The sequence below is a fragment of the Scyliorhinus torazame genome, chromosome 8 (assembly GCF_047496885.1).
Source record: "Scyliorhinus torazame isolate Kashiwa2021f chromosome 8, sScyTor2.1, whole genome shotgun sequence".
In the NCBI taxonomy this organism is placed as follows: domain Eukaryota; kingdom Metazoa; phylum Chordata; class Chondrichthyes; order Carcharhiniformes; family Scyliorhinidae; genus Scyliorhinus; species Scyliorhinus torazame.
In genome coordinates this window covers 76967212-76988431 of record NC_092714.1, presented here as the reverse complement: position 1 = coordinate 76988431, position 21220 = coordinate 76967212, and the positions used below count along the sequence as shown (strand labels likewise).

At 45.0% G+C, this 21220-nt stretch overlaps 2 protein-coding genes across 14 annotated transcripts in view; one reads left to right on the top strand and one right to left on the bottom strand.

Annotated features, from left to right (window-relative positions):
* gpr34b (G protein-coupled receptor 34b) overlaps positions 1-6449 on the top strand; it is a 40208-nt gene extending 33759 nt beyond the window's left edge. For both annotated transcript variants that reach the window (XM_072513846.1, XM_072513847.1), the window contains exon 2: positions 3706-6449. In XM_072513846.1, the coding sequence (XP_072369947.1) occupies positions 3712-4776 (1065 nt within the window). In that variant the 5' untranslated portion in view covers positions 3706-3711 and the 3' untranslated portion in view covers positions 4777-6449. The remainder of the gene's footprint in view (positions 1-3705) is intronic.
* Positions 1-21220, bottom strand: part of caska (calcium/calmodulin-dependent serine protein kinase a) — a 783320-nt gene that overhangs the window by 483209 nt on the left and 278891 nt on the right. The gene's annotated exons all lie outside the window — the stretch shown is intronic.

The window sequence follows — 21220 nt, the reverse complement described above, 5'->3', positions numbered from 1 at the left end:
TGTGGCCTCCCTCCAGGTGCTGCAGTTTCCTCCCACAATCCAAAAACGTGTAGAGTAGGTGGATTGGCCATGCTAAATTGCCTCTGGTGTCAAAAGATATGCAGGTTAGGTGGGGTAAGTGTTTGTTGCTCTAGGAATTTTGGCTCATTTAAAAAAAAACACAAAAAAAAGAATTTTGGGTCAGAATTGATGACTTGGGAGTATAAGCTTCAGACCTGCAGCACATCCGCGAGGGGGAGAGGTACCGGCAAAACTTTTGTTCTAGGAGGCGGTCACACCCCGTAGATTAAGTACCTCAAATTTGGCAAGTTGTCAGGGGCAGCAGAGTGTGACTGAGAGTGAGACAGGTAGGGGTATCCTGAATTCAGAAATGGAGGCGCCTCAGCTCTTGACCTTGCCCAACCGGTACGAGCTACTTGCTCCGTGTGGATGAGGAAAAGGACGGTAGAGAAGATGAGCCAGCTGACCACTGCACTGCGATACAGGAGGCTAGGATTTTGGACAGTATTTTTGCGTCTACGTTTAGTAGTGAGATGGATCTGTAGGAACCACATTCTGTTGGGTCTTTGTCTTTTTTTAGTTATCAGCGAGATTGAGGCTGTCGTTAAGGATCCTCTTGGAAAGAGTGATCACAGCATGCTGGAATTTCAAAATCAGATTGAGCGAGAGAAGACAGAGTGCCATACTTAGCATTGGGCAGAGGTAATTATACAGGCCTGAGGAAAGAGTTGGCCCAAGTAGACTGGGGACAGACAGTTGAGGAACAATGGCGGATATTCAGGGAGATATTAAATGCTACTTAATCAAAGTACTTTCCTGAGAGGAAGAGGAAAAAGGGAGATAAACATTCCATAGTTAAACAAAGAAGTCAAGGAAGGCATAAAGGCAAAAACTAGGGCATATCATACTGCAAACGTTAGTGGTAAGCTGGAGGATTGGGAGAACTTTAAGGTTCAGCAAAAGGCTACTTTAAAACTAAAATCAAAAGAAGAAAGATGGAGGCAGTACGGTGGCACAGTGGGTTAGCCCGGTTGCTTCATGGCGCCGAGGTCCCAGGTTTGATCCCGGCTCTGAGGCACTGTCCGTGTGGAGTTTGCACATTCTTCCCATGTTTGCGTGGGTTTCGCCTCCACAACCCAAAGATGTGCAGGCTAGGTAGATTGGCCACGCTAAATTGCCCCTTAATTGGAAAAAGTGGATTGGGTACTCTAAATTTAAAAAAAAAGAACAAAGGTGAACTATGAAAGGAAACTAACAAAAAATATATACACTGATAACAAAAGCTTCTGTAAGTGTATAAAGAGGAAGAGAATAGCTAAAGTAAATGTTGGCCCTTTAGAGGATGATACTGGTGAGGTAATAATGGGGAACACAGAGATGGCGAAGGCACTGAACCAATATTTTGCCTCTGTTTCCACAGTCTAAGACAATAAAATTTTTCCAAAAACTACAGTTAATGCAGAGGAACTTGATGCAATAACAACCACTGGGGAGGTGGTATTGAATAAACTGATGGGGACTAAGGCCAGATAAGTCTCCGGGACCTTATGCCCTGCACCCTCGGGTGTTAAGGGAGGTGGCAGCGGAGATAGTGGATGCAATGGTTATGATATTTCAGAATTCCCTAGATTCTGGAAGGGTCCCGGTGGATTGGAAACATGCTAATGTGATGCCCCTATTCAAAAAGGGAGAGGGGCAAAAAGTAGGATACCTCTGTGGTGGGGAAGTTGCTGGAATCAATCATTAAGGAAGAGATGACTGAACATTTGGAAAGACAAAGCTCAATTTACCATTGTCAGCATGGTTTTATGAGGGGTAAGTCATGTTTGACAAACTTTCTTGAGTTCTTTGAGGATGTAACCAGCAAGGTGGATAATGGGGAACATGAGGATGTGGTATATTTAGACTTCCAGGCGGCATTTGATAAAGTGCCGCATAAAAGACTGATCCAGAAGGCGGGATTGCAGGGGATTAGGGTAGAGTACTAGATTGGTTTTAGGATTGGCTGACTGTCCGAAAGTAGAGAATATCAGAAAGCAGAAGCTCAGGATAAATGGGACCTTCTCTGGGTGCCGCAGGCGTCACTCTTCAGACCTCAACTGTTGCTATGGGTCCGGGTTTACAAAACCCCAAAATGTTTCATGGGGTTCAACCGACCCACAACTTTTAATAGATTGTGTGGGAAGCACACGGCGTACTCTCCAGGTGTGATACAGCAGAAATGGACAAATGGTTTTTAAAACAAAACAAATGTTTATTCTATGAACTCAAGTTAACCTTTTAAAAACAAACATTGAATATCTTAACACCCATTACTTCAAAGATAACCCCAAAAGACTACAACACTAAATAATCCTTCAAACTGTTCCTTTAAACATCCAAAAGACTTCAAACCTTCAAAAATAAGAACACATCAGGTTACATTCAATATATTTATAGTCTTTGGACTGTAGAAATCAACAGACCAGCTCTGTGTTTCTTCATGCAGCTCTTAACAAATAACACAGACACTCCCAGCTGCCTTCTCAAATTGAAACTCAAAAAAGCAGAAGTGAGCTCAGCTCCCCCACCCTGACATCACTTCAGTAATATGATCAGCTCCATTTCTTAAAGGTACATTGCTTAAACATCCATTTCTTAAAGGTACTCTCACATGACACAGTTTACAATTTATATAAATGATCTGCAAGCAGGGACAGTGTGTAATACAGCAAAATTTGCGGATGACACTAAAATAGGTGGGAAAGCAGTCAGTGAAGAAGAGATAAAGATTTTACAGAAGGATATAGATAGTCTAGGAGATTCGGCCAAAATTGGCAGTTGGAGTTTAATACAGATAAGTGTGATGTTATCCATTTTGGCTGAAAAAATAGAAAGGCAAATTATCTAAATGGAAATGAGATTCAAGATGCATCTCGGCAGAGGTATCGGGTTGTCTTTGTTCATGAATCGCAGAAAGTCAGTATGCTGGTACAGCATGTAATTAAAAAGGCAAATGGAATGTTAGCGTTAATTGCGAAAGGACTGAAGTATAAAAGTAAAGAGTTGTTGCAATTTTATAGGGTGTTGGTGAGACCACATCTGGAGTATTTTTGGTCACTTTTGAGGAAGGATGTGGTGACATTGGAGGCAGTTCAGAGGAGGATCACCAGATTGATTCTCGGGATGAAAGGGTTGATGTAGAAGGAGAGATTAAACAGTTTGGGCTTATACTCGCTGGAGTTTAGAAGGATGAGAGGGGATCTGATTGAGGTGTATAAAATACTAAATGGGACTGATAAAGTAAACATGGACCAATGTTCCCCCTTGTGGAGAAATTTAGAACAAGATGTCACAGATATAGGTTGAGATGTGGTAGATTTAGAACAGAGATGAGGAGGAACTACTTCTCGTAGAGGGTGGGGAATTTGTGGAACTTGCTGCCCCATAGTGTGGTGGAATCGGAGTTATTAAATGTTTTCAAGAAAGAGATAGATATATTTTTGATTAAAAATGGGTTAAAGGGATATGGGCGACAGGTGGGGAAGTGGATCTGAGACCAGGAAGAGATCTGCCATGATCTGATTGAATCCCAGAGCAGGCTCGAAGGGCTGAATTTCTTACTTCTGCTCCTATTTCCTATGTTCCTATGATGTCTTATAAATATGCCGTAGCAGTTTTTTCTCCAATAAGCTTCAAGTTAATCGAGATTCTATTTCATTACAGAAATAAATGCTTACTATCAAATCAACCTCATTACCGGAAAATATGGGAACTACCAATCTGCCGATGAGCTATTGGCAATCAGAAAATGGAAGTAAATTGCTAAAGGCAAGAATGGAGGGGAATACATCAACTGACCAAAATTGTACAATGCACGAGAACTTCCTAATGGTTTTTTTACCTGTAGCATACTCTATCATTTTTCTAACTGGATTGATCTGCAACATTTCAGCACTATGTATATTTTTCTTCATTCAAAACAAGAAAAATTCCATCCATGTCTACCTGATCAATATGGCAATTGCAGACCTCCTCTCAATTTCCTGCCTCCCTTTCAGAATAGTATATCATGCAAACCATAACCAATGGATGTTAGGAAAATTGTTTTGCGGTATTGTTGGCAATGTATTTTACATGACTATGTACATTAGCATTATACTTTTGGGACTCATCAGTGTGGATCGGTACTTAAAAATAACAAGGCCAATGCAGCAGTTTAAATTATGGAATGCCACCCAAAGCACAATGATTTGTGCTGCTGTCTGGTTTATCTCCATTCTGATTGTTGTACCAATGCTTTTGAAGACCGGAACATCTGACAATTCGAATGACAATTCCAAGTGCTACCATTATAGAGAAAGAGATCACTTCAAAGCATACATCAATCTTCTCATTGTAATAAATTTTTGGATCATATTTTGTTGCCTCACCTTTTCATATGGAAAGATTGCTAAAAGACTTTCAATGCTCAGCAAAGAAAAGCCTGGTTTTTCTAATCGCAAAATTCTCAGCAGAGCTGCAACAAAAACGTTCATTGTTCTTTTCATTTTCACCATATGTTTCGTCCCATATCATATCTCCCGGTTCTTCTACATCGCATCTCAGCTCCACAAAACAAGCTGCGACTGGAAAAATATGGTGAATAGATCAAATGAGATTTCACTGTTGCTTTCGGCTTTCAATAGTTGCTTGGATCCAATCATGTACTTTCTGCTCTCTAAGACTGTTAGAAGAACAGTATTGAGTTTAGTCAACAAGAAATTCCAGAGAGACACTCGAAGTGAGAGTACTTAAAGGTTACAGTATCACTGGTCCTTGATGTTTATGGGTTTGATCGAAACATATAGCCATATTTCTATATATTTTTTTTTCAATCAACAGACAGAAAGATTTCAGATTTGTTTGCACATATAAATGACCTAAACCAGTCTGTATATTCATGAATGACGTATATTGGAATTTTAATATGCAAAGAACTATAAATGTTCTGAAAGTTTATTCTTTCAAGAAATGCCCAATCTCAAAAAATAATCTTTATTGATTTATATACAAAAGTACTTTTAATAAGGCAATGAAAAATCATATACTAATGATTAAGATAGTCCCAACATTGACTATTCTATCTGCCTACATAGTATTCTTCAGTTTGTTCTGCAGGATTTACACAGAAAGGGACCTTTCCTCTACTCCTGTAGACAACAGATTTGCTTTTTGGGAGAAGGAACGCGAGTTAAATTAATAGAAGAACTTTACCAGAATTTAAAACAAAACCAACCACAAAATGTAGAGAAAGACAAATATAGACAAAGCAGCAAATTACATTTACATTGAATAGCACTGGTAACGCTAAATGATAGTTCCATAAATGCACTGAACAGTTCCATAAATGCTCTGGCAACGGGATTCTCCATTCCCGCAGCCGGCAAATGGGGTTCCCACTGTGGCCACCCCACGCCGTCGGGAAACCCACGGGCGGGATGTGCTGCCGGCGATGCAGAGGATCCCGCTGGAGGACCCAGGAATTGCTGATTGAAAGCCAATGACAATTTCAAAATGTGACCCCTACAATGGTCACATCAACACTGGCGAAGAATAAGTTGATAAGGATGACTTTCGATTGTAGTAAGAGAAGCAGTTGTGATAGCTAGAAATAATACTTGTAATGGCAGAAAGGGATTGAACACCCACTTAGAAAACTGGTAGTGGGAGAGTCAGAACAGTTTCCTTGCATCAATCTATTGGCACAGCACTTATAAAAGGCTTCCTAGAACTCTGCCACTTAAAATACTCTAGATTGTTCTGGGGTAATTTAGTTCCTTTCAAAATGGCAGCATGATACTCAACCCCTTAGCTATCTTCCAGAGCATGCGGGAAGATTTTGTTGGCAGCACTTCATGATGTTACACGATTACAATCCAAAATACACTTCCCTAAAGTAATGCAAGTCTTCTGCACTCTCAATATAAAATCAGAAAACTATCAAAGTCGTGCCAGTATTTGAAACTGGCAGTTAATCCTTGCCAGGTTGGAAAAAGAAACAAGTTGTTTATTGTAATATGTACTACCTGTATATATGGAGGAGGCTATGGCGCGATTCTCCAGCCTCGTTACTCTCTCGCTCAAGCGAACAGGGACAAGGTAAGCCCCGCTCCCGTAAGCGAAATCGGGATCTCGCCATAGCGAGGTGAGAAACCAATTATCACCACTTAAGCCCAATTTCCATACAATTAAAGGGAGCCACTCCATATCCAACGGCCTCCTGTCAATCAGCGACCTGCCCAGCAAGTAGTCACGCTGGCACCGATTAGTTCTCCTTTTGAAAAACGTGAACCTGGCAGAAGGCCTCTGTGGGGAGCTGAGCAGTGTTCAGAGCTATCTTTGCTCACAGGCAGAGAGTCCGGGGGCGCTGGAATTGCCACCCCAGTGTTCGGTGGGGGGGGGGGGTTAAGGTACACTCGGCTGGGATTGGGAGACCCTAAGCAGGGTGGGCTGTCATAGAAGGTTGGGGGGGGACACTGGGTGGTCAACCGCTCGTGGCACCACAAGCCAACTCCTGGGTTGTTTACCCGTCTTGGGGGCAACCCTAGCCTCTGCCCACCTGCCCCAATGACCACCCATAACCCCCACCGACTGCCGAGGCCCCTGGCCATGCAGCTAAAGGCTATTGCCAATTGGGAATTGGCAATCATGGCTAAGTGAGCACTTCACACATTCCAAGTGGATTCCCGTGGGTGGGCAAGCAATGTAGCATGTGGGAGTTATTGCCTAGCATCCCAATCACACCTTGATGCCTGGACACTGTGCGAGGCAACACCACACAGGCAGCAGCGAACATCCGAGCACCCAGGGGATGGGACACAGCTCTGGGGACCTGTCCACAGCCGGAGGGTGGGTAGGTGCCACAGGGAGGAGGGGATGCCGGCAGAGATGGATAAAGGGTTCACAGGTCAGCCTGCATTGCGGAAGGAAGTGACAGAGGCGCCATAATGGTTGTGCAAAAAGGTGTTTAATATGTTTCACAATCCCCCATTCTCCCGATGGTTCAGCCCCACCCCCAGTGCCCTCAGTGATCCTCAACGTGCTTGGCCCTGAGCTCTACCACTACGTCCAGGTGTTTCCCCAGGATGCACATCGGAGGTGAGGCAGCCAGCTGCTTACCTTGTCCCGTGGCTTTCTATGCACCTGTCGGGTGTCCACTGGAGGCTCTGAGGCCTGAGGGCCCCAGCGCACGTGTCGGCAGCACATGCACAGCTATGCCGCCCTGTCCCATGTGCTGATTTTGAGACCCAGCCTCATCAGAGGGGTGGAACCCGGGGAGCTGGTGGCCACCGTCGCCACTCCATGTGACGGGTCCGGGTTAGCACCCAGCGCTCCCTCCTCCTGGTCAGTGCCCACAGGGCCCTGGTTCACCTTGGGATGGATGGTTCGAGCCCCAGCTGCCTCTGCCGGCTCCCCATAGCCTGCACTGTAGTGTCAACGCCCTCGGCAATGCACCTCAGTGACTGGGACATGCTCTGCAGCGCCTCAGCAATGCCCACCTGCGACTGGGACAAGCTCCGTAACGCCTCGGCCATTCCTATATTCCCATCTGTCAGCGCAACATGTCCCGCAGTACCTCATCAAGATCGGCCTGGTACTGGATGACACACCCCAGCGAGTTAGACATGCTGCCGAGACCCTCAGCCATGCTTACCACTGATTGCACGACACCTTGGACATCTTCACTAATGGTGCCAATGTTGTGCACCAGGCTCTCCACTGTGGTCGCCACCCTAGCAGTGTTGGCCACTGTACCACGCATTGCCAGCGCCATCTGCTGTAGCCGTACCCTCCAATCGGCTATGGATCTGCTTGAGTGACACTGACATCTTCCCCTGAATGTCCTGGCTGCTCCCTATCATCTCGATCAGCTCTGTGTACCTCTGTACCACAGGCTCAGAATCAGGCTGGGACCCAGCTGGGTCCTGGGATCCAGCAGCCCTCCGACTGCCATCTCACCTGCGTGGTCCTGCCTCCACCTGATGTGCATCATCAGCTGCATCATCAGCAGTGTTGTGCTCACCAGCTTGAGCCCCCGAAGCCTGGTCAATAACATTTCCCACTGAGGGGTGTGTATCTGCGCTGGTGGAGGGTAGGGATGACAGCTGTGCCACGACTATAACGATTGTTCTCCTCGGAGTGAGGAGAGGGTGCAGCCCAGGATGGGCCGGCGCAGTCGGCTGGAGATCCTGTGGGAGAATGGGCATGTGGTCAGTGGGAGGGATGGGTCAGTAAGGCAATAACAACTCACTTTTCTTTTTAATGATGGTATTAGAGACATTATTCAACCCCCCCCCCCCCAACAGAAAGCTCACTTCAACAAGCCAGTCACCCCCAGAACACAAGAAATAAGAGAACACAACACAGTCCACCAAACCTGAGCATAGAGCGTGTTTCTAAGTACAGTACATTTATGAGGGGGGGACGCTGGTACTGAAGGCTTTAGCACTGAGATTATTCTGCCTCTATTACAAACATGCACAGGCCACAGACAGACGCAGGCATGTCAAGAACTGGAGGGCAAACAACTCACATTTGACAGGTCCTCCGGGTGGAGCTCAGTGGTTCATCACATTTGCGGCGATCGCCAGCCACTGCGTGGGTGACAGATCTGTTCTCGGCCACTCCAGTCACCTCCAGGGCATATTCCCCGAAGGAGGTGAGCATTCTTAAGTCCGGCACCCCTCCGCCAGTCTGGGCCATTTCCTGACGATTATGGGAGAGCTTTTCCTGTGAGGGCTCGTTAAGTGGACCAATTAATGTTGAATTGCATTGCTTGCCTTGCAGGGCCGAGCGCCGCTTGCGGCAATTTCTGCTCGCTACCACACTTAGAGATTTTTCCGGAGACTCTGTTTAAGAAGGGTAGCAAGGATAATCCAGGGAACTACAGGCTGGTGAGCCTTACTTCAGTGGTAGGGAAATTGCTGGAGAGAATTCTTCGAGACAGGATCTACTCCCATTTGGAAGCAAATGGGCGTATTAGTGAGAGGCAGCATGGTTTTGTGAAGGGGAGGTCGTGTCTCACTAACTTGAGAAGAGTTTTTCGAGGAGGTCACAAAGATGATTGATGCAAGTAGGGCAGTGGATGTTGTCTATATGGACTTCAGTAAGGCCTTTGACAAGGTCCCTCATGGTAGACTAGTACAAAAGGTGAAGTCACACGGGATCAGGGGTGAGCTGGCAAGATGGATACAGAACTGGCTAGGTCATCGAAGGCAGAGAGTAGCAATGCATTTTCTAATTGGAGGGCTGTGACCAGTGGTGTTCTGCAGGGATCAGTGCTGGGACCTTTGCTGTTTGTAGTATATACAAATGATTTGGAGGAAACTGGTCTGATTAGTAAGTTTGCAGACGACACAAAGGTTGGTGGAATTGCGGATAGCGATGAGGACTGTCAGAGATACAGCAGGATTTAGATTGTTTGGAGCCTTGGGCAGAGAGATGGCAGATGGAGTTTAATCCGGACAAATGTGAGGTAATGCATTTTGGAAGGTCTAATGCAGGTAGGGAATATACAGTGAATGGTAGAACCCTCAAGAGTATTGAAAGTCAGAGAGACCTAGGAGTGCAGGTCCACAGGTCACTGAAAGGGGCAACACAGGTGGAGAAGGTAGTCAAGAAGGCATATGGTATGCTTGCCTTCATTGGCCGGGGCATTGAGTATAAGAATTGGCAAGTCATGTTGCAGCTGTATAGAACCTTAGTTAGGCCACACTTGTACAGTGATCAATTCTGGTCGCCACACTACCAGAAGGATGTGGAGGCTTTAGAGAGAGTGCAGAAGAGATTTACCAGAATGTTGTCTGGTATGGAGGGCATTAGCTATGAGGAGCGGTTGAATAAACTCGGTTTGTTCTCACTGGAACGAAGGAGGTTGAGGGGCGACCTGATAGAGGTCTACAAAATTATGAGGGGCATAGGCAGAGTGGATAGTCAGAGGCTTTTCCCCAGGGTAGAGGGGTCAATTACTAGGGGGCATATGTTTAAGGTGAGAGGGGCAAGGTTAAGAGTAGATGTACAAGGCAAGTTTTTTTACACAGAGGGTAGTGGGTGCCGGGAACTCGCTACCGGAGGTGGTGGTGGAAGCAGGGACGATAGTGACATTTAAGGGGCATCTTGACAAATACATGAATAGGATGGGAATAGAGGGATACGGACCCAGGAAGTGTAGAATATTGTAGTTTAGTCGGGCAGCATGGTCGGCACGGGCTTGGAGGGCCTGTTCCTGTGCTGTACATTTCATTGTTCTTGGTTTGTTCTTTGAATCGTGCCTAATAATTCAAAATCTGTGACCATTCTGGATGAGGTAGCCTAAAGGAGTCCAATCCTCAAAGTTAGGGTTTTATGATGCCTTGAACAAATTATAAAAATAATCTCACAGTATAACTAGTTGAAGACAAATATGCAGAATATGAAAAGATATGGAACTCACAAAATCATTAGAATCATCTCCCCCTCATAAATGTGCTATACTTAGAAACACCCTCATTGGTATCTAAAATGTGTTGCATAATGTGTTTCACATACATAAGGAAAGCCTTCTTTCTATCCAACTTGAAAAATAATTGTTCAGTGTTGCCAAGCCTTAAAACAAAAGTTTAAATTTCTTTCAATGCTCCCTCCTCGCGCACATTTTCCTCTTCAGGTCCCATTCTGACTTCCTTGCTTCCTCAGCTGGAGGCCAACTATTCCAGTTACTTGCCAGGACAACATCATGATCAACCAATAAAGTGTGCATTTCAGTCAGACACAATTCACTAACATCTTCACATACAGTGCTCATTTTCTTTCTGCTCAGCTGAAAACAGACAAAATTCCCACTGAGTGTAGACTAGCTTAATGGTGATTAAAGCAAAATCATAGAATTATTCAGCACAGAAAGAGGCCTATCAGTCTATGTAGGTTCTTTGAGGAGCTATCCAATTAGTACCGCTTCTGTTTTTCCCAAGGAATTGTGAAATAAAAAAAATATTCCAGTTGTGAAAATATTTTGTTTAACTGCTAGGGAAAAAAAATCAGTTTGAGCATCTTTTTTATGCTAAATTTTAAAAAAAAATGCTAGGGCCAGTCTGTGTCAAGATAATTATATATAGCAACTTGCATTTATATAGCACCTACACAAGGTGTTTTACAGGAGCACCATCACATTTTCTGGAGATTTTGTTCATGTACTGTTGTGAATGATGCATATGTAAATAAAGGATGCTACTTTTCATGTTATAACTCTGTTTTTATGCAGTTGTACACATCAGCAAAATTTCCTGACTATTGTTAATCTTTTTGCACGTATGGGGAGTTAACACATTTGTGCTTCAAAGGGAAATGCTGTTTTGGGTGAGATAAGACCTATCTCGGTCTTAAAGACACTCAGTGATTTGGCCTCCACAATCTTCTGCGGCAAAGAGTGCCACAGATTCATCACCTATTGGCTGAAGCAATTCCTCCTCATCTCAGTTTTAAAGGATCATCCCCTCAGTCTGAGGCAGTGCCCTCTGGTTATAGTTTTTCTTACTAGTGGAAACATTCTCTCCACGTCCACTCTATCTAGGCCTCTCAGTATTCTGTAAGTTTCAATAAGATCTCTCCCCGCCCCCGCCATCATATCCTGCTAAACTCCAATGAGATCATTAACCTGTCATGTTAACAGCGAGACATAAATGCATCACCCAGTCAGAAGATTGAGATTTTAAGGTCACTTCCAGGTCTCGAGTGCATAGTCTTTGCTGACACTACAATATTGAATATTACGCTGCAAGTTGTACAGTCCTGTCTGCAGTTCAGATCTCATGTGACTATTAAACAATAGCTTTCCCTGTATCCTGTCCAATAATTCTCTCAACCAACACTCGGAAAAAGTAGATTAATTAATAATTCATCTCAGTGTTAAGAATCCTGCTCTGCACAAATTGCTTCAATGTTTGCTTATGGAGCAGAGATTTAAGATACTGAAGCTTTGAGAGGTTTCTCAGAAAAGTGATAAAGAAATGTTATACAAATGCTTCTTTCTCATTAGAATGTCCAACTACATGGTTAATTATTGAATCTTAAGTGACATTCTACTTATGGCAAAACCACAAATTAGACTCTGGGATTTCAAATTTCTTGGCTCCCAAGGAGTTAGAAATTTAGGTTGTAAAAGAGAGCGATGATGTTTTAGATTGATTGAGAATGCTGGCCAGAAATGAACATTCATTATGCCTGATGGCCTCAGGAAATGGGGGTGAACAGGACGACAGGTTAATAGAGAAATTCATGATACTGTTCACATTAGGAACACTATCTCATTGAATGACCACAGAAACACTTGAAAAGAAATAAACAGTTCATATCATGTTACAGGTATGTGTTTCAAATTCAGCTGTCTGAAAACCGATATTTTCATAACTTAAATTTTTTTTATTTTTTTTTTTTAAATTCTCCATTTTCTCCCACATTTACATCCATCAACAATAAACAATAATCAGCAAGATATGTCAGTCCCCATAATAACAACGATCCCATCTACCCACCAACCCCCAAACCTCAACCCGCATGTTTCCATAAACAAATGACAAAAAGGAATCAGGGATTACCCGTAGTCACCCTTAATCTTACACGGCTCCCCCCCCCCAGGTCTCCAGCTCCTCCCGTCCACTGCCTCTTGTAGAACTCCTCCCCCCAACCTCGATTCCTTCCCCCCCAACTTTCCACCCCGGCTAGACCACTCGGACCCTGTTCTGCCAGGCTCCGATGGCCGCAGCCCCTCCCCCCACCTCACTCCCGTTCACTGGCCGGCTTAAACCGGCCAGCGTGGAGGCCCCCGCCCGGGTCCCTTTCCCCCTTGCCCGGCCCCAGGAAAGCCCAAAGATCCCCTTTTAGCACACAAACCCCGCATATCCACCTACACCCCAAAGAACTCTCATTTTGAGTGAAAGTTCCGTCCCTTCCCTTGTCCAAATATATACCACATTGGCTCCTTTAATCTCTACACCCGCGCGCAGTGATACAAAAAAGAAGAAAAATACAGTCATGAGGTTACATCGGCACATGGCCATTCCTCAATTTGTCAGTTCTGCCACAGTCCTTCTGCTTTCGCAAACTCCTCCGCTGCTTCCGCCGTTCCAAAATAAAAGTCCCTGAGCTTGTAAGTCACCCTCAGCTTCGCTGGATATACAATGCCGCACCGCACCTTGCTAATGTACAGTGCCCTCTTCACCCCGTTGAAGGCAGCCCGCCTCCTTGCCAGCTCCACCGTAAAGTCCTGGCATACACGCATACCAGCTCCAGCCCACTGCACCACCCACTTCTGCTTGGCCCAGCTCAGGACCTTCTCTTTCACCCTGTACCTACGGAAGCACTGAGTCACTGCCCTTGGCGGCTCACTCGCCTTTGGTACAGGCCTCCACGAACGATGAGCCCGATCCAGTTCATATCGGGAGGGATCCTCCCCCTCCCCTAATAGTTTTGCCAGCATCGCGGCAAAATACTCAGTCGGCTTCGGTCCTCCAACTCTTTCCGGCAGCCCCACAATCCTCAAGTTCTGTCGCCTGGATCTATTTTCCAGGTCTTCCATTTTTCCTCGCAGATCCTTGTTAGTATCCATCACCTTCCGCATCTCTTTCCCCATCGAGGCAAGTTGATCACCGTGCTGCAATAACGTCTCCTTCACTTCCTTCAGCGCTTCCCCTTGCTCTCGCACCTCCGCCACTGTGTTCGCCACCTCCGTCCTCACCGAGGAAACCGCCTCCTCCACCAGCACACTCAAAACCTCCCTCATCTCCTTCCTCACCGTCTCCATGCATTTCGCAATCTGCGCCAACTGCTTTTCAAATTCCGCAGCCATCACCTTGGTTATTTCTTCAGCCGTAAGCAGTGCGGCCTTCCCTGGTGCTCCAGCCTCCATTTTACCTGGTGACCCCGCGGTGACCTTTCCACTCCCCGACGGACCTCCAGCTGGTTTTTTTTCGGCCGTTTTTTTGCTCACCCTCGACATTTTTCTTTGGGTTTTTTTCCCCTCCTGTGTCTTCACTGTGTCTCCTCCGTGTCTTCTCCCTGCTTCTGCCACCTCCGTGGACCCTGGGACCAGGCTTAAAGCCCCAAAAATGCCGTTCCCGAGCGGGGGCTCTCCATTGTGCGGCCGTCTCCCGCCCGCCGTCACCGGAAGTCCGATATTTTCATAACTTGACATGTCAATCTTAATCATCTTTAAATGAGTAAAAATAACTTACCAGGACATGTAGGCGCTACATTGGCACGGTGGTATGTTAGAATAGTTATCGGCTTTGCGTCCCTGTCTTTACCTGTATTTAGTGAGCCTTGACCCGACCTGGCCCGAATCAAGCACAGCCGACAATTCAGTCTTATTTGCCTTATTACTGAATTTTTTTCAAATATTATATCTTCACCATCACATATTAGAACATTACAGTGCAGTACAGTCCCTTCGGCCCTCGATGTTGCGCCGACCTGTGAAACCACTCTAAAGCCCATCTACACTATTCCCTTATCGTCCATATGTCTATCCAATGACCATTTGAATGCCCCTAGTGTTGGCGAGTCCACTACTGTTGCAGGCAGGGCATTCCACGCCCTTACTACTCTCTGAGTAAAGAACCTACCTCTGACATCTGTCCCCTCGTGCTAGACATCACCATCCGAGGAAATACGCTCTCACTGTCCACCCTATCCAATCCTCTGATCATCTTGTATGCCTCAATTAAGTCACCTCTTAACCTTCTTCTCTCTAATGAAAACAACCTCAAGTCCCTCAGCCTTTCCTCATAAGATCTTCCCTCCATACCAGGCAACATTCTGGTAAATCTCCTCTGTACCCTTTCCAATGCTTCCACATCCTTCCTATAATGCGGCGACCAGAATTGCACGCAATACTCCAAATGCGGCCGCACCAGAGTTTTGTACAGCTGCAACCTGACCTCATGGCTCCGAAACTCAATCCCTCTACCAATAAAAGCTAACACACCGTATGCCTTCTTAACAACCCTCTCAACCTGGGTGGCAACTTTCAGGGATCTATGTACATGGACACCAAGATCGCTCTGCTCATCCACACTGCCAAGAATCTTACCATTAGCCCAGTACTCTGTCTTCCTGTTATTCCTTCCAAAATGAATCACCTCACACTTTTCTGCATTAAACTCCATTTGCCACCTCTCAGCCCAGCGCTGCAGCTTATCTATGTCCCTCTGTAACTTGTAACATCCTTCCGCACTGTCCACAACTCCACCGACTTTAGTGTCATCTGCAAATTTACTCACCCATCCTTCTACGCCCTCCTCCAGGTCATTTATAAAAATGACAAACAGCAGTGGCCCCAAAACAGATGCTTGTGGTACACCACTAGTAACTGGACTCCAGTCTGAACATTTCCCATCAACCACCACCCTTTGTCTTCTTCCAGCTAGCCAATTTCTGATCCAAACTCACCCAGAATCCCATGCCTCCGTATTTTCTGCAGTAGCCTACCATGGGGAACTTTATCAAACGCTTTATTGAAATCCATATACACCACATCAACTGCTGTACCCTCATCCAATTGTTTGGACACCTCCACAAAGAACTCAATAAGGTTTGTGAGGCACGACCTACCCTTCACAAAACCGTGTTGCCCAGCTCTAATCAAATTATTCCTTTCCAGATGATTACACATCTTATCTCTTATAAACCTTTCCAAGATTTTGCCCACAACAGAAGTAAGGCTCACTGGTCTATAGTTACCGGGGTTGTCTCTACTCCCCTTTTTGACCAAGGGGACAACATTTGCTATCCTCCAGTCTTCTGGCACTATTCCTGTAGACAAAGATGACAAAGATCAAAGCCAAAGGCTCAGCAATCTCCTCCCTAGCTTCCCAGAGAATCCTAGGATAAATCCCATCCGGCCCAGGGGACTTATCTATTTTCACACTTTCCAGAATTGCTAACACCTCCTCCTTATGAACCTCAAGACCTTCTAGTCTAGTAGCCTGAATCTCAGTATTCTCCCCGACAACATTGTCTTTTTCCTGTGTGAATACTGATGAAAAATATTCATTTTGCACCTCTCCTATCTCCTCGGACTCCACGCACAACTTCCCACTACGGTCCTTGACTGGCCCTACTCTTACTCCAAGTCATTCTTTTATTCCTGACATATCTATATAAAGCTTTAGGGTTATCCTTGATCCTAACTGCCAAAGACTTCTCATGTCCCCTCCTGGCTCTTCTTTTTTCAAACTTTAATACAATTAACTCATGGGGCACTTCTTTCCTCTCTTAGATGAAAATGTAACAGTAACACTCACGACACCAAGGGCTGAAAGAAATGTGTCTGTGATTAATATACAATTGCGCAAAGAGAAAAACGTATTCCTTGGAATTTTTGTCAATTCAAGTCTTTTATGACACTAAGACAAAGGTCAAAATTTGAAGCCCCATCAGGGTTTTCATTACGAACAATACCCTGAAAATTCCTTGAAGTGTGCTCTCAAAATGAAATCAATAACTAGGCTGAAATGGGATATTGCTAAAATTCTGGATACTCAATAACCAGACTTTCTCATAAAAAGTTAAGAAGGATATGTTATCAACTCACACATAGGAAATATAGGTAAGCAGCTCCATATCCAAAATGATGTAAAGCTCTTTACTGTGAAGAGACTAAGGAATTTGGGAAATGAATTTGTCCTCTGACATGTATGGATTCTACAGTTTCAGCTCGTGGAGATCATCAGGGCAGTAATATAGCTGTCTGAAATGACTGATAGCACTTCTGAACATCATTCAGATTAAATGGAAATACGTGCTTTTTGCAAAATCGAAAGCATACAAGGAGATATTTTTAAACACAATTTCCTGTTTCTGCCTTTTGAGGTTTTTTTGCTCTCATTCTTTAGTCACCTTTATTTAGTGTATGTAGAAAGATGTCTCTATAAAACTTCTGGAAACACTGCGAACTACCAGCACACAGACACTAGTACATCCAATAGACTAGCTATCTAATGCTATTAACTGGTCTTCTATTTAAAGGAATATAAACCTAAATTAATGTAACCATTTTACTTCATTTTCGGACACTTTTTAAAAAATCTATGAATTGTTCAAGTGCAAATAAATTAATACGGAGTTGTGATACAACCAAACCGCTCAATAAACTGTTATTCATTTTGTCAGTTAAATCTACCTTCTAATTTTTTGTATACTGAATGTTTATGTTCAGATGTTGCTAATTATGTTTCTGAAACCAATAAACAATTGTTAATAATTACCATCTTTTTTTCTTTTATCATTTCATAGATTTCATAGAATTTACAGTGCAGAAGGAGGCCATTCGGCCCATCGAGTCTGCACCGGCTCTTGGAAAGAGCGCCCTACCCAAGGTCAACACCGCCACCCTATCCCCATAACCCAGTAAATCCCACCCAACACCAAGGGCAATTTTTGACACTAAGGGCAATTTACCATGGCCAATCCACCTAACCTGCACATCTTTGGACTGTGGGAGGAAACCGGAGCACCCGGAGTAAACCCACGCACACACGGGGAGGATGTGCAGACTCCGCACAGACAGAGACCCAAGCCGGAATCGAACCTGGGACCCTGGCGCTGTGAAGCAATTGTGCTATCCACAATGCTACCGTGCTGGCAAAAAAATAGTTAATTCTCTCAGCAGCCCATCCCCAATAACCCTCAAGAAGGTTGTGGTGAGCTGCCTTCCTGAACCACTGCAGTTTCTGAGGTGTAGGCACACCATAGTGCTGTTAGGGAGAGAGTTCCAGGATTTTTACCCAGTGACAGTGAGGGAACAGTGATATGTTTCCAAGTCAGGATGGCGAGAGACTTGGAGGGGCACTTCCAAGTGCTGCTCTTGTCCTTCTAGATGGTAGCAATCATGGTTTTGGAAAGTGCTGCCCAAGGACTTACTCCCTTAGCCTTCAACTCTCTTGAGGTATCCACAAGGCAGTGAGGCAACTCGTCAAAAGCTGAGCATTTGGTTCATTGGCGCAGGGGCATATACACATAGCGGTGGGCCTGCATTTTGTATGCTTGGGGACGAAGCCTACACAGAATTCCTCTGAAGCTTCAGCCAAAGTCAACAAGATTCATTTTATTAAGAAGGAGTTCTAATTTTACAGAACTTGAGCATTGCTGAGAGAGACATGCTATCAAAGCTTTGTGTCTTGCACTCTTCAGGACAGATTCGCAAGAATGCCCAACCTCAAAGAGGACAACAATTTATACTGGGTGATAAGATAGTACTGATTGACTGGCGAGTGGATTCTGATTGGTAGGGGCAATGCCCTTGAGGATGAACCAGAGAACAATTAACTGTCAAGCTTTTGTTAAATGTAAACCAGGCAGATCATCTCCAATTGGTCAAGACGTTGCCTTGGGGAATGAATACTAAATTGGAAGTCATTGTTTTAGCAAGGGTAGGAGTTATATTCTTTGAAATAGAAGAGTCTTCTAAAGTTTTTAATTTAAAGGGGTTAGTCATGGCAGGAGAGCTCAAAGCCTTGGTATGCTTCTTCTGCTCTATGTGGGTAGCCAGGCACATTTCCAATCTCCGGGACCAGCATGTGTTCAGGAAGTGCGTCCAGTAGCAGCTCCTGAAAGTTCGGGTTTCAGAGCTGGAAAGGTGGCTGGGGACACTGTGGAGCATCCGTGAGTCTGAGAACATCGTGGATAGCACATTTATGGAGCGGTGGTCACACCGCATCTGAAGAAACTTGAGTAATGAAGGGAATGGGTGACCATTGGGCAGTTCAAGAGAAACAGGCTGGTAGTTCAGTCCCCTGGGGGCCCGCTTGCAAATCGGCATTCCATTTTGGAGTCTGATGAGGTTACTGGCTCCTTCAGAGAGTGCAGTCAGAGCAGGGGAGGGTGGTGGGGAGGTAATTAGGGCTTCTATAGTTAGAGGAACAGATAGGCGCTACTAGGCCGTCATCATGACTCCAGGATGGTGTGTCGCCTCCCTGGTGCCAGAGTCCAGGATGTCACTGAATGGCTGCATGACATCCTGAAGATGGAGGGTGATAAGGCAGAGGTCATGGTACATGTCCATGCCAATGACATAGGTAGAAAAATGGATGAGGTCTTGCACCAAGAATTTAGGGAGCTAGGCAGTAGACTAAAAAGCAGAAGGACCTCTTGTGTTGTAATCTCTGGATTACTCCCAGTGCCACATACAGTAATAGGGGAATAATGCAGATTAATGCATGGCTTAATGTTGGTGCAGGAGGGAGGGTTTTAGATTTCTGGATCACTGGGAATGTTTCTGGGGAAGGTGGAACCTGTACAAATGGGATGGTCTACATCTGAACCAGAGCAGGGCTAACATCCTTGCCGGTGGATTTGCTAATGCGTTTGGGAGGAGTTTAAATTAATTTGGCAGGGGGAGGGGGCACAACTATTTGCAGAATAGGGACACAGCATAATACAGAAAAGCAATCAAGTCAGAGGGTATATAGCGGTAGTAAGCTTAAGGGAGTAAGGCAAGGCTGGAAGGCCTCTCCTTCATGCTAGGTATATTACAGGCAAAACATTAAGGCCAAGGATTGACACATGGAAATGTAATATAGTAGCCATCACAGAGACATGGTTGAGGAAGTGGCAAGATTGACAGCTCAACATTCTGGAATATAGAATATTCAGGTGAGACAGAGGAGGGGATAAAAGAGGAGGCATTGAATTATTAGTTAAGGAGTCAGTTGCTGCAGAAAGGAGAGGTGATTTCTTGGAAGGGGCATCAAATGAAGCTTTGTGGGTAGAGATTAGGAATAAAAAAAGGACAGGCACATACTAAGTGTTTATTATAGACACCCAGATAGCAGGACATTGAGGAGCAAATATATGTGCAATTCGTGGATGTGTGTAAAAATAAAAATAGGGTAATTAAATTTAATTAAATTAAGTTAAATTCAACTTTCCCAACATTAATTGGGATATTCATAGTGTTAAGGGCTTAGATGGAGTGGAGTTCTTAAAATGTATACAGAAGAACTATGTCAATATGGAGGGGGTCCAAAAAAGGACGACGCAGTGCTGGACCTAATTTTGGGGAATGAAGCCGGACGGGTGGCTGAGATAATGGTGGGGGAGCATTTTAGTGATAGCGTCCGCAATATGGTGCAATTTAAGGTGGTTACTTTGGATTTTAATAACATATGGCGGGATCTGGCCAAGGTAGATAGACTGGAAAGAGTTACTGGTGGGGAAATCTACAGAAGAGCAGTGTGGGGTGTTCAAAAAGGAAATGGTGAGGGTACAGGCCCAATATGTTCCCTCTAGGGTTATAGGAAGGAGTAACAAGCCCAGAGAACCATGGATGACCAGAGATATTCAGGATACAATGAGAAGGAAAAGAGAGGCTTTTAGCTAGTACAAGGGGAGAAAATCAGTGGGAGTACACAAAATGCAGGATGGAGCTTAAGAAAGCAATTAGGAGAGCATAGAAGGGATACGAGAAAGCTCTGGCTGCTAATAGTAGGGAAAATCCCAATATATTCTATAAGTATATCAATGGGAAGAGGACAGTCAAGGAAAGGGGGGGGCCATTAGGCACCAAGGGGGCAATCTGTGAGTGGGGCCAGAGGACATTGGTAGGGTGTTGAACAAATACTTTACATCTGTCTTCACCCAAGAGAATGAGGACGTAGGTATGGAACACAGGGAGACTAAGAGGATCTTGAGCATATTGACATAGAGAGTGACAAGGTATTGGGAGGCGCTGACAGGCTTAAAAGTGGACAACGGACATATGGGCCTTTATCAATAGGTTACAAATGCAGGGAGGTCATTTTGGTGTTGTATAGAACGTTGGGAGGGCACAGCTGGAATAGTGTGTGCAATTCTGGTCGCCACATTATAGGAAGGATATGACTGCACTGGAGGGGGTGCAGAGGAGATTTACCAGGATGTTGCCTGGGTTGGAACATTTAAGTTATGAAGACAGGTCGGATAGGCTTGGGCTGTTTTTGCTGGAGCAGAGAAGACTGAGGGGCAACCAGATCGAGGTGCACAAGATTATATGGGGCATGGACGGGGTTGATAGGGGGCAGCTGTTCCCCTTAGATGAAGGGTAAGTCACGAGGGGACACCAGTTGAAGGTGAGGGGTCGGAGGTTTGGGGGGGGATGTGAGGAAAAACCTTTGTGCCCAGAGGATGGTGACGGTCTGGTATGCACTGCCTGGGAGGGTGGTAGAAGCGAGTTGCCTCACATCCTTTA